Genomic DNA, 13,551 nt, shown 5'->3' with positions numbered 1-13,551 from the left:
GCGCTAAAACGGAAATGCGGAAGATGACTTGTCACTGTTGTTGTGGAAGCTATCGGGCACGTGAGCTAGTGCTACGTCGTCGTAAAAGTGCTAAAAGGCGATATGGCGGCTGATACTCCTCCTAAGGTACGCAAAATTCAGAACTTTTTGAATTTCTTTGCGTATTTGAAATCAGCTTATTTGTAGTTTGATTGATCTAACCTTGAATATAAACATAACTGTAGATAATGTATATTCCGTTGATAAAGAGGCTTGCTCAGCCCCACTGCACTGCACTAGGTTACTGGTGTCCATCACCAGCTCTTCTACCAGCTAGCTAGCTAGCTAGCCAGCCAGCCAGCCAGCCGCCCACTTGGCACTTCTTCACAACACATGCATGCATTAAATCACCAGTAGATCTTGGTACAGTAGTTTGATGTTATGGCATCCTATTTTAAGTTATAAACGTGTAATACAATGAGTTTCCTGTTGCAAGTTGTTAAAGAACAGCCCATACATTTGGCTATTGACTGTTCAGTTGGCTAACGGTATTTGCTTAGTGTGTCCCTGTAGTGTTAGCTACGTTAACGTTATGGCTTCCTAATTATATACCGTTAGCAACTGTAGCTAACATAACTAGGCGATCAGTTGAAATCAAAGTATTTAAACCCCTGATTATATTCCTGAATTACGAAGGGCTCACAAATTTCATTTTGTCTGTTTTTTTAAACAGTGAAACTCAATCAATTTTTTTAAAGGGACATTTATTTTGGGAAATATTTGTAGGAAAAATATAACTGAAATATGTGCGGTATTTAAACCCCACGCATTAATACTTATTGGTAGTGACAACTTCTGCTGCAATAACATCTGAAGTATTTTGGGTTAAGCAACTTTGCACACAGTGTCTGATACATTTTTGGGCCGTTTTTTTTTTTTGGTGTTCCACGTTGTTCACGTTGGTTGGATGACGTTGTAGACCGCAATTGTCAAATAGTGCTACAGATTCTCAGTGGGATTGAGAACAGGACTTGACTCGGCCACTGTAGGTCATTCACCTTTTTGTTCTTGAGCCACTCCAGTGATGCTTTGGCCTTGTGCTTGGGATAATTATTCTGCTGAAAAGTTAATATCCAGGTTATCTTGCAGTATTATTTTTCCTTTTTGCGCCTCATCCTTTGTTCCTTCAATTTTAGCAAGATACCCAGTATCCGTCGATAAAGAAGCTTCCCCAGAGTTTGATGCTTACTTTTTATTTTTAATTTTTGCCAACATAAAACTAGTGTGACCTTACATATTTTTTTTTTTTTTGAGTTTCTGATTTAAAAAATGTTTTGCTTAACTTGAAATATAACAATTAGCTACTCAATTGAAGAGTTCATGTTGAGATGATGCTTCAAGATTATTTTTGGCGGCCACTAATAGCACACATGAATAGCTGTACTATTGACACTGTTGCTAGTAAGCTAGTAACGTTATTGTATTAAGCATTACAATAATATTTTTATATAACATAATGTAATGTTATTGTATTGTTTTTTACAAAACAATTGGCAATTCTGTAATCCAATAGCATGCTGTTATCCCTTGTCTTCAGGTGTTATTTGAACATGAAGGTGTCTTCATACACTCCAACTCTGAAGACAGTGAAGAACAAGATCTACTTGTGTCAGGGTTCCTACGGATCATTGATAAGGTAACATGATATCCAGTGCTTCATTTGTAAATCAGGAGGTTCCAGAACAGGAAATGAGAGCGGGGTGACTTGGGTAGCGCCAATGTTCCCGGAACACATGGTATGTCAGGCATAACATTTGCGCTGGCATAAGGAGCAGCGTTTTTTCAGAGAAACATTTTGTCCATCTAATTTTTTAATTATTAAAATCACTTTTTCTTTTGCCAAATCTACTAACCAAACACAAAATATTATTTTCAACTAGTGATAATATGGATCCACAAGCATTTTAATGTTTTATTTTAAGACAAATTTGGGCTATTGAAAAAATAGTGATTAAATAAAAGGCTGTATTTTGTCTTTAGAGCACTCCCATAATAATTAATCAAATGTATTTTATAAAGGCCTTTTTACAAAATGTTGTCACTATCTATGAAGCTTGTGAGCGTCAGAGGAAAACCAATGAGAACTGTCCCTGAGAGTTACACATTTAATTTAAGGGGGTGTAATAGTTGTTAGTTAAAACCATTCCAAGGCTAAAGACATTTGTCAGTGCAATCAATGGGACTTTTTTTGAGGGATATATCACAGACTGTTAGCCGTTTCTCCATGTAACGGCGGTGGTCCGCAGACCGGGGTTTGAGAAGAAAAAAAACAGCTGGTCTCGAGGACAGAGAAGCCACCAGAAGTTGCACTTACAGGGTATAATTTTAGCCCATATGTTCTCAGTCCTGGAAAATGTTCCAGGCCCCATTTAACATGACTTGAGATTTTTGTAAATTGCTCAACTGGTCAGAATTACAGGCTATCGGACACTATGAATCTCATATCGATGAAAACAACCTCTTGGAGAAAAATAGCAGCTTAAAATAGCTTTCTAGTTTCATGGAATCACCCAGTTGCTCATTCACCGGCGATGTCCGAAACTTCACGCTTGCTCACTTCCTACCTAGAACTGGCTTCTGTTGCTCTTATTTGGAGGTTTCTAAGGTATATTAATAACAGATTGGTTTTCATTCATGTGTCTCAAGTGATGGAGGTGCGGATTTCTATCTGACCACCCACAGGAGTGGGCATGCTTTTTGGTCTCAAGGATTCAATGTTGCCCAAATTTTCAAATCACACCCCCTGCATATTATTGTTATTTTATTTATGATTTGTGCCATGAGAGGCGGAGGATTCTGGCAAAAAGTTTCTGGAACAAAACTGCAATACTGAGTGTTGGGAATTCCTGTTCTGGCAGGCTGTTTTTTTAATTTAATTTGACTTATTTGCAAGTATGTTTATTATGTTTTTATTAATTCCCAGGATGGTGAAACAATTGTGGAATACAAACCCCTGGAGGACACTGTTGATCCGTCCAACATGCTCTGCGCTGGCAAGGTTGGACCTGTCCTTTTTTTTCATCATTATTTATTCATTACCCAGTTGTTCAGCTGTTTACATTGACTGCCATGTACATTGAAAGGATAACCATTAATGCTTTAAAATGGCATACATTAAGGCTGTAAGACCATGTCCGTCTGACCACTAGTCAAAATACAATGACTCACTGGGCTTATAGAAGAACCATTATTTTCCACTAATTACTTTAATGTATTGGTTTCATGCAGTGCCTACGGGTTGGCGTGCTTTTCCCCACCAGCGATTCATAGGCTACATTTAAAAAGCTGTTTAATCGACCTGTGCTAAAAATTGCTACTGTATCTATAGCTTTCTCTTTGCAGACTACTGACAATACTCAGCGTTTTGCTTGAGATTCCTTTACTGTATGCTATATTTGTTTCTTTGTAAATCAATTTCTTTAAAATGAATAAGCTCTGCGAGGGGATTGCTTTTTTATTTTTCCTCAAGAAGGCCGTAATTAACTTCTGACCCTGTCGTGACCGGTTTAAAACCTAACTGGTGTTATTAATGAGGGCACATGTATTCCATTTTTCCAGGACTCCAGCTCTGTGATGGAATGGACCCGGGGTCCCGGGGAGGAGAGGTCAGAACTTCAGCAGGCCGTGGTGGAGCAGCAGCAGCAGAGCTATGAGACCGAGTGGGACATGATCAACGCAGTCTCCTACCCCAAGAGGAAACCCTGTGCCAACGGAGAGGGTAGGTGGATCTTTGGTGCTTAGGCTGGCTTCATTGCAGGGTTGCATTAAACGGTGTTCCCAAAACAAACAGCCCGGAGCGATGACATCCGGTTTATGTGTTGTTCACTTACGGACAGCTAGAAGTTGACTGAGATATGCGTGTTTTAAATAATTCGAATAACACATTCTAATAAAAGTTTGGGCATTTCTTTGTCCTTTTCCAGAGATTTAATTTCCTTTTGGTTTGCCAGTTGAAGCCTAATGATGGAAGCTTTCAACAGGAAGCTGTGGATTAATTCCTTTATTATTATTTTTTTTACCAGGTACTTTAAACCACAATCAGGAGAAAAGCAAGTGGGCCTTTAGCTTCAGTGTTTGGGACCTGAGGTCTGTCAGCGTGAAGAAAGAGGGCTGGACCCGCCTTGTATTCAAGCTGAAGGAGCCCCCCACTTCCCTGCCAATGCTCCACTTCCACCAGGGAGGTAGTGAAGGCTTCCTGGACTGCCTGAGGAGACACGCCTCGCTCACAGAGTGAGTGTTTCAGCCTTCTGATCTGCTGAACCAGTCCAACTGGCTGTAAAATGGAAATAATGACTTCATAATTAGTCTTTCAGTTAATAAATTGATTGTAAGTGGCGCTTAACTGGTGTGGGGGCTTTCTGGAGCTCCTCTGGCACTGATTTTGACAAATTGCTCAGTATACCGGCTCAGGTTCACACACAGCGGTTTATTAAAATGGGATGAAGGTGGGTCTGCAGTGAATAACAACGAAGGGTGCGAGTTCATGTCGTCATTCCACTTTGTCTGTCTGCCGCTCATCTGTGAATACAGCTAATGCGGTCCAGTTCACTTGGACATTAGGACACGCTTTTCCAGTGTAGTTGAAAAATAGGAATATCTCTCTGCACATTTTGCCTCACTGTCTGCCAAAACCCACTGATCAAGCTTTTTTGTCAATCCTTTTTAAGTTCAGTGGAGTTCTGTCTACTTTATGTACCATTGCAAGGGCAGAAGTGATCAGCAGAAACCAAGAGATTGTACCTTGATTATTGCAGGATTACAATTTTGGTGTGGATCCATGGATGCTAAACAACTTCTGACAATATTATGTGGGCCAGGTTGTAAATGTTGTTTACTACTGTAGGTTCTTCAGTGTGGACAATGACTCCACACTGTAGTCCATTAGAAAATAATCAGGTTAATTGCTCTTCAAGCTAAAATGTTCCCTTCTACTGTCCCCACTTTCATGTCTAATAAAGCATAGAAAACTCAAAACTATTACTTAAGTGACCACGCTTACACAGATACAATCCCATTTTCATGAGATTAAAGGGAAAATTACCTGCTGTTGCTATTAACTGTAGATGGAATTCTTTCTCATCAGTCTTCATCTATGTTTTGACTAAAAAAATAATGGGTTTTTGAACCACCTTAAAACACAACTAGCTTTCCTATGGTGTTTCTTATCTATATGCTAATGCTGGTGATTTGCATACAGCCTATAGCTAACACTCGGTTTTCCTCTTTCTGGCCCATTTCTGAGTGATGTTGTGGTTAGTGGGCAGTTTTTCTCCTCATGAAAGAGCTGGGCTTTCTGTTTGAGCCAAATATCACAGCAGATAATTCCCCCAGTACAGGCTGCCCTATCGCATTTGGAGCTGATAGCTGTTATTAAAGTTCTTATCGAGGCCTTTCATAATAAAATTGTTTGAATGAAATAAGTGGCAGTCGGAAGTTTTTGCCTAGGTGTTGGCTTTGGAGAGAAAAATTGCCAATGATTCAATAATGCCATGTCCCGTACCATGTCTCCTCTTCGGTTACGTTTTTTGACAAACCGTTAACCCTTTAAAAGTCTGAGTGCATCTGAATGTGAAAGCTGAATGTTAAGGCTAATGTGGTGCTTTATCTTCTTCGCATGCGGGATTTATCTGTAGTGATTCTGAGGACTATGGGTTGTTTCGTTGCGTCTCTTCCTATCATAAAGCCTTGACACGAACACCGTTGTCGGAAATGGAGGCTCCCCTCGTAGGCGCAAGTTCTGTAATTATATTTATACATTTGTAATATTCTTCGCTTTATTGAATCCTGGCCAAAGCGGTGGACTGTGTTAATAAATTGTTTGACTGTTGCAACCTTCAGGAAGTGGAGAAATGTTTGCACGTGTGATGTGGAATACCTCAAATGTACACTTATCACATTCTGTGGCAATTCCTATTGATTCTTTCCCCTGTTGTGTGGATTTCCCTGCAAGCCAATATCTCAAAAATATCTGTAAGGCTAGACATGGCTGAGTACAAACCCACCTGGACAAGGGAATCACCTATGTGACAAACTGTTTAGTAACTACAGCTTGGCTTTCAACACCATTCTGCAGTGTCCTCAACGCTTGTCAGGAAGCTTGGAGGCCTGGGGTTGGACCCACCCTGAATCCTCAACCTCTCATTTAGATGATCAATTTGATTATTATTTCCCATAATTGACAGCAAAAAGCAATCTTATTTCTACTTCAGTCAGAATATCTACTGTAATGTATGTTGAAATAAATTTTAGGTTGACGTCAAAGGGATCTTTAACTTCTGCTATTTCTTCCAGGTCCCTGGATGACAACACCTGCCTGCTGGTTAGCACTCCCAACAGAGCGCTCTCTCAGTCCTTCGAGAATCTTCTCGATGACAACAACTATGGCCTTGTCACCGTAAGGGCTTTACTGTCGTCATGCAGACAACTGTCATCGTCATATGCAGTGTACCCACTGGAAACAGAATGACCACTGTGCCGCTATCATGAAATGAAACAATGGTGAATGCCATGGCCGGTCTCAAAATGCAGGCTCACGTCAGTGTCGCCTTTATGCAGCAAGAACGTTTACACATTTCTAGGATTAGATTTCAGTGTAGTGTGCTTCCGCAGAAGAAAGAATCGGAGGGATTGAGTCTATTGTTGCTGTCGCGAAAAGACTCCTCCCTTGTTCCCCCAACAGAAGCTCAAGAAGGATCCTTACGTGACGACGCTGGGCGGCTTCTCTAAGGTCACCAACTACATCTTCGATGCGTTCCGCGGTCCTGAGCTGGAGCGGCAGAGGCGCCCCGCGGAGGAGGTGGCAGACCTGGACATCCTGGAACTGGGAGAAGTAATCCCTGGCCTGGAGATCAACCAGCAGGAGGAGCCTGGGTTCGAGGTCATCACCCGGGTGAGTGGACATGGAAGAGGCACATAAGCACCTCTGACCACGACTACAGCACTCCTAGGTGTCTGTCTGAGTAGAAACAGTCCAGCCTACTTGGAGAGCTACGGGGTGTGGAAGTTTTGGTTCCAGATGAATTGGAGCATGGCCGCTGTTGTCAGGTGTGTCACAGCAGGGGTTTAATATGTCTCATTAAGGACTTTTCCATGTACCTAACCGTTCCATCGCTAGTACACTGAATTCAACCTGTGAACGAATCATCAAGCACTTCAGTAATTAATCAGCTGATTAGGGGTTACAGCATTTCTATGAAACAGCTGTTTGTCCCAAGGTGAGGGTGTGCATGAAAGCCTAGCTGAATTAAAAAGCATGGACACCCAGTAACTTCCCAGGAGCATTCGCCAACACCAGTCTAGTGCCTATGAATGAGGTCACCTTGTCGGCTCTGGGAATTGAACCGTCAGCTTTACCCACCAGTATACCTGTATAATTTGCACTGTCCGTCAGTAGCTGAAGCTGATCTGGTAATGTGCTTTCAGTACAGAAGGCATGGCCTTATTTGGTTTTGGTTCTGATTTGTTAGGTTGACCTGGGAGCCAGGCCAGAGGTAACGAGGCGGGAGCCACTGTCTGCAGACGACTGGGCCGAGCACCAAGATGCAGAGGGAAGGATGAGAAATGTCTCTCACCTTAAGAAAATGATTTTCAAAGGGGTATGTTGGAATTATGGAGTGGGTTGCTAAAGCGCCTAATAATCTTTAGCAAAACTCCCCTGGCTGGTTTTCATAGTGTGTGGCAAAAATGACCTACCAAGGTCGAGCTGACATTGATTTTATGTCATCTCCCTCTGAGAAGCTCTCTCTGTATGTGAGATAGTGGAAACTATACATTTGTGGCTTGTCTGTAATGTAATGTCTGGACCCCGCAGGGCTTGTGCCACGCGGTCAGGAAAGAAGCCTGGAAGTTTCTACTAGGATATTACCCCTGGGACAGCACCTACGAGGAGAGAAAGAGCCTACAGAGGAGGAAGACGTACGTATTAACCAAGACAAAGTGTTTTTGAAGCTGACATGTTATTTTTTTCATTAGGAATAGAATAGCCACTTGCCAGTGTGGCAGATGGCCTTTGTTGACATCTTTCTCAAACCTGTATGAGGAACTCAGTGCCTGAGTGGAACACAAGCTGTGCAAACATGGCCTTCTAAATTGTTTAACCCTTTGTTTCCTTCCTTCCTTCATTCTAAAAAGGGATGAGTACTTCAGGATGAAGCTCCAGTGGAAGTCTGTGAGTGACGACCAGGAGAGGAGGAACTCTAGGTTGAGAGACTTCAGAAGCCTGATAGGTCAATGAATTCCGTCTCGGCTGTTTCATTTGTAATCTGAATTTCATTTTTCAGTGTGTTCAAAGTTTTATGATCATATTATTTAATGTTTTTTTCTGTGTAGAGTGTCATTGATTTAATTTATTTGACTGTCCCGGAAGCACCTGTAAAGCATGAGAAGTGTATTCTTTCTGTTATGGGTGCAGTGGGTTGTTTATTAACTGTCTGTGAATGTCCTGTCTTCTCAGAGAAGGACGTGAACAGAACAGACCGAACCAACCGGTTCTATGAAGGCATTGACAACCCAGGCCTGGTATTACTCCATGACATCCTGATGACCTACTGCATGTATGATTTTGATCTGGGTGAGTGAGAGCCTTACATCCCGGTTGTGCAGCAGATCCCGTTTTGTATTTGAACGAAAAGGTCATCTGATTGGCATCGATGGAATCTATTACCTAGTTGACGATCATTTCAAAATGGAAATTCACCCGTGGTCATAGAGACAATTAAACAATCACAGCTGATTAAGAACTGCGTATCAGAGGGATTATCTACGCGTGCCTTGATTGAATTGTGCGGGGTTGTCTCATCGTGTCGGTCTCCAGGATATGTCCAGGGAATGAGCGACCTTCTCTCCCCTGTCCTCTATGTGATGGAGAACGAGGTGGAGGCCTTCTGGTGTTTTGTCTCCTACATGGATCAGATGGTAAGAAATGTTGCGTCGTTTTGTCTGGGACTGTTATTGATTGAAGTTTTTTTTTTCAACAAACCTGTGCTTCCTTTAACATGCTTGAGTATGCCTTCCGTGACCCAAACGCAACACGATTGTGTTTGCAGCACCAGAATTTTGAGGAGCAGATGCAGGGCATGAAGACTCAGCTGATCCAGCTCAGTACTTTGTTAAGGCTGCTGGACCTGTCCTTCTGGAACTATCTTGGTGCGTCACAAGCCTCACGGGTCTCCGTTCAAACGTCAATCAGGTCACCTTCATCTGCACTTGGGAGCCGCCGACCATAAACCGGGAGAAGGCTTTTCACGGCAAACATTTGTGTATTTGTCCCCTGTGTGGACAGAATTATTTTTAGCAATGATGTCTACTTTTACTGTAAAAGTCATGTACATTATTCATTTCAAGCTAGAAAGACAATGGGGAAACGAGCATCTTGTTTGGCTTTCAAATGGCTTGTCTGTTTTTGTTCATTGGTTTCATGCAGAGTCGCAGGATTCAGGTTATCTGTACTTCTGTTTCCGTTGGTTACTGATCCGCTTCAAGAGGGAACTTCGCTATCCAGACGTCCTTCGTCTGTGGGAGGTGATTATGGTTCTACTAGCCTGTCAGCCGCCTTTGTTCCATTTAATTAAAGCTATGATGTAGCACTATGCCATCATCACACACAATAGGGAAACTTCCTGTTACTTCAGGTGTACAATGACGTCATCTACTTGGCTCTTATGGACTGCTTGTTAACGTTATGTTCTGTCATTACTCTGGAAATGTCCTTATGTTGTCTTTGAAACTTATCCTTGTATTCAGATGGATCTAGTTACTAACACATTTCCTGGTTCTGCTTAGGTAATGTGGACTGGATTGCCCTGCCAAAACTTTCATCTGCTGGTGTGTTGTTCCATCCTAGACTCGGAGAAAAGGAAAATCATAGAGGAAAACTATGGATTCAATGAGATCCTCAAGGTACCAGCAGTCATTGGCAAACTAACCGGTTTAACCAGTTAAAAATATACACTGCCGTTCTAAAGTTTGGGGTCACCTAGATATTTTATGTCCATTAAAATAAGTGTTTTTTTTATGGAATATCTACATAGGCATACAGAGGTCCATTATCAGCAACCATCAGTGCTGTGTTCCAATGGCACATTGTTAATCCAAGTTCGATTACAGGCTCAAAATGCCCAGAAACAAAGAACTTTCTTCTGAAAGTTCTCATTCTGAGAAATGAAGGCTATTCCATGTGAGAAATTGACAAGAAACTGAAGATCTCGTACAATGCTGTGTACTGCTCCCTTCACAGAACAGCGCAAACTGGTTCTAACCAGAATAGAAAGAGTGGGTGGATAGAGGAAGATTAGAAAAGTGTTATGTGCACACAAATTGTTTTAGGTGAATAGGACAATTTTGAGGTGTTCAGATCACAAAGAACATTTGTAAGACACAGACCAAATGAAAAGCTGCTGGTGGAGTGCTTGACACAATCTGTCAAGCATGGTGAAGGCAATGTGATGGTCTGGGAGTGCTTTAATGTTGGTAAAGTGGGAGATTTGTACAGGATAAAAGGGATCTTGAAGAAGGAAGACCATCACTCCATTTTGCAACGCCATGCCATAACCTGTGGATGGCGCTTGTTTAGAGCCAATTTCCTCTTACAACAGGACAATGACCCAAAGCACAGCTCCAAATCATGCAAGAACTATTTAGAGAAGAAGCAGTCAGCTGGTATTCTGTGTATAATGGAGTGACCAGCACAGTCACTGGATTTCAACCCTGTTGAGCTGTTAAGGGAGCAGCTTGACCGTATGTTATGTAAGAGGTGCCAGTCAAGCCAATCCAATATGTGGGAAGTGCTTCAGGAAGCATGGCGTGAATGTCAAAGTTTGGCAAGGCTGTAATTGTTGCAAATGGTGGATTATTTGACACAAGTGTGAAGGACACAATTATTTAAATTAAACAATTTCTAACCTTGTCAATGACTATATTTCCTATTCATTTTGCTACATTTCCTTTTCAAACTCATTTCATGTATGTTTTCACAGAAAACAAGGACATTTCTTAGTGACCCTAAACATTTGAACAGCAACGTATATATTGTTAGACATTTTTGTCATAGTTTCCCAAGTTATTGCCTTTGCTTTGATTTTATGAATTTGCATTTTTAGTGCTATTTTGCCTGTTTTCACAGCACATTAATGACCTGTCAATGAAACTGGACATTGAAGAAATCCTTCACAAATCAGAGGCCATTTGTATGCAGATCAGAAGTTGTAAGGTAATTTGAAGTGCTATTTTAACTTTCAAATTAAGAAACAATGACCACGCAGTTTCAGATTTTGATATTGTTTGTGAATAATAAAATTGTATTTTGCTTTCAGGACCTGCCACATTCAATAAGCGAGATCCTTGGATTCGATACAGAAAGTGAACTTTCCAAATTAGAAGAGAGGGAGTTTGGAATTCCTCTTGATTCTCCTCAGTCTCCCAGACCCGCACATAAACAGGAAGTCTTCTCCAATGGTCACAATGGACATTACAGAGAACCCCCAACTCACAATGGCTGCAAAGTCGCCTTCATATCATAATGAACAATATAATTCACACAGACACTTTGCAATGTCCACATACCAGAAAGAGTATTTTGGATAAGTTGGCAACTGAAGCAATCTCATTAAGTCCCTAACAGGAGAGAAATGAGAAGAGAAAATAATGTAAAAAGCATTTAAAATTATTCAAATTGTATTATTTTTGTAATTTCTTGTATCATATTGTCTTTCATTGAAGTAAGTCATTCCTTCTCGCCCTGCTAAGGATTTTTTTGTAAAGACGAGCAAGGTAAGTTTGCATTGTAAAGTAATGTGCTGTTTTTATTTCTATATAACCAGTTTGAGTCACGCAAAAGAATTCAAATCAAATCCTGTTATTGACATTTTGATCTATCCGGAGTTCAATTAAACAACAAAGGAGATGCAAAATGCATCATGGGGGTTTTTGTTCTGTACCGTCTTGAAAACCTGACGTTTTGTGGATTGTATTTTTGGGCTAATGAACAGCGCTAAAAGATAGTTTTGGAACAAACTATTCCCTTAATGCTATGCCACAATAAAAACATTTTAAGATTGAAAATGTGAAGAAAACTAACTTAAGAAAAATCTATCTGAATCAAAATAAAAAGATAGCATTGTGTTGTTTTGTGAGATTTTTTTAATTATTTTCCACATTCTTTATATTTCTATATCAGTTGAAGTGTGGGTCCAGCACCACCACCACTCATTCTGTGTTGTGAAAGTATTCCTTTGACTGTACTTCTTACCAAAACATTAAATTGCAGACTGTATTTGATCCAGGAAAAAAGTTAGAACTGCAGCAAAGTCAATTCAGGCAATAAAACCAAACCTTTAGGATTCATTATGACTCATCCTGTGAAATATATGCCATGTCCTGTAACATCCCTTTCCGCCTATTTCATCTCATTGGTTGCAAAAGCACTTCGATCAAGAATAAACCTCTTTTCGCAATTGCTTGGAATGTAATAGTTTCTGTGTACAGTCTGTTTAAAATACCAGTTTCCTGTCAGGGAACGCACATGGGGATATACAGTGACACTTGCTGAAACACTTGTTTCTTGTTGCTGCACTTTTTCATAATGTATGCAACCTGCATGAACCTTAGTCTCCAATATGTGTGCGGTTAACACCCTTCTATATTCAAACTACTTCCTCCAATCATAACGGTCTGCAGAAATGTCACTACTGGACAAATAGGTTTTTCAGTAATTTCACTGAATGCTTGAGATATCCACCTTGCACACTTACTCCCTGAATCCCCTCCATAATTCCACTTAATATGCAGCCCACGTATGGCCTCCAAATGGCATTTCGCCCCTTTTAAGTCCCTGATGTTGTGACGTCTTCAGTCTTGGTGACAGTTCACAACCCCTCCTGGGTCTTTGATGGAAGACATTTGGAGACGTCTCTGGCTTAGAGGGAATGGACAGTGCTGTTTACATCGGAGTCAGGTGGAGGGAGTCCGCCTATCACAACGATCTGCTCATAACGGGCCGTCACGATTAGAACAAGGCAGCAGCCCACGTCCTCCACTCCCGTCTCCGGCGCTCTTTCATTTCCTGTCTTACAGGAAATTGCCTCAGTCAGACGATAGCACATTGCCCACAACTGTGATTTATCTGTCATCTCCCTGGGTTTCATTAAAGAGGTGGCTCTGGCAGTGTTTTGTGGACTGACAGGTGCTTGCTCATTCAGCTGGAGCAACATGTAAACGTTATTGTGTTGCGGTAGTGACACTGAATGAACAGAAGGAAATAGAGTATTCTAAATGAATGGAGCAATTTTCTTTTCTTGGGTTTAGTCAAACACACCTGGGCTTTTCCAGTTTTGGTGTGGTTATATGCAGTGCATTGTTTGCCTAGAAAGGACATTTAAATTGTAATATAAGTAGGTGATAATTTCACCCGTAACTATCACTGTACATTCCCAACCCCCTTGGACATGAACTGAGGTATCCATTTTCTCATCTGATCACAATCATGGTTTAAGACACCAGTACAGTATTCCTGTAGAG

The 13,551-nt window shown here is 41.1% G+C and overlaps 1 protein-coding gene across 1 annotated transcript; it reads left to right on the top strand.

Moving 5' to 3' along the window:
* Positions 1 to 12,492, top strand: tbc1d15 (TBC1 domain family, member 15). The gene is made up of 17 exons (XM_010883518.3): positions 1 to 126; positions 1,577 to 1,675; positions 2,963 to 3,037; positions 3,598 to 3,757; positions 4,062 to 4,269; positions 6,331 to 6,433; positions 6,719 to 6,928; positions 7,506 to 7,634; positions 7,850 to 7,953; positions 8,170 to 8,264; positions 8,492 to 8,608; positions 8,852 to 8,952; positions 9,084 to 9,183; positions 9,461 to 9,558; positions 9,820 to 9,936; positions 11,159 to 11,245; positions 11,349 to 12,492. Exons 1-17 carry the CDS (start codon positions 103 to 105, stop codon positions 11,553 to 11,555), a joined length of 2,034 nt encoding a protein of 677 aa, XP_010881820.1. The 5' UTR covers positions 1 to 102; the 3' UTR covers positions 11,556 to 12,492.
* Positions 12,493 to 13,551: the final 1,059 nt, after the last annotated feature.

This window comes from Esox lucius, chromosome 19, assembly GCF_011004845.1.
Source record: "Esox lucius isolate fEsoLuc1 chromosome 19, fEsoLuc1.pri, whole genome shotgun sequence".
Classification (NCBI taxonomy): Eukaryota; Metazoa; Chordata; class Actinopteri; order Esociformes; family Esocidae; genus Esox; species Esox lucius.
This window is presented reverse-complemented; position numbering and strand designations above follow the sequence as displayed.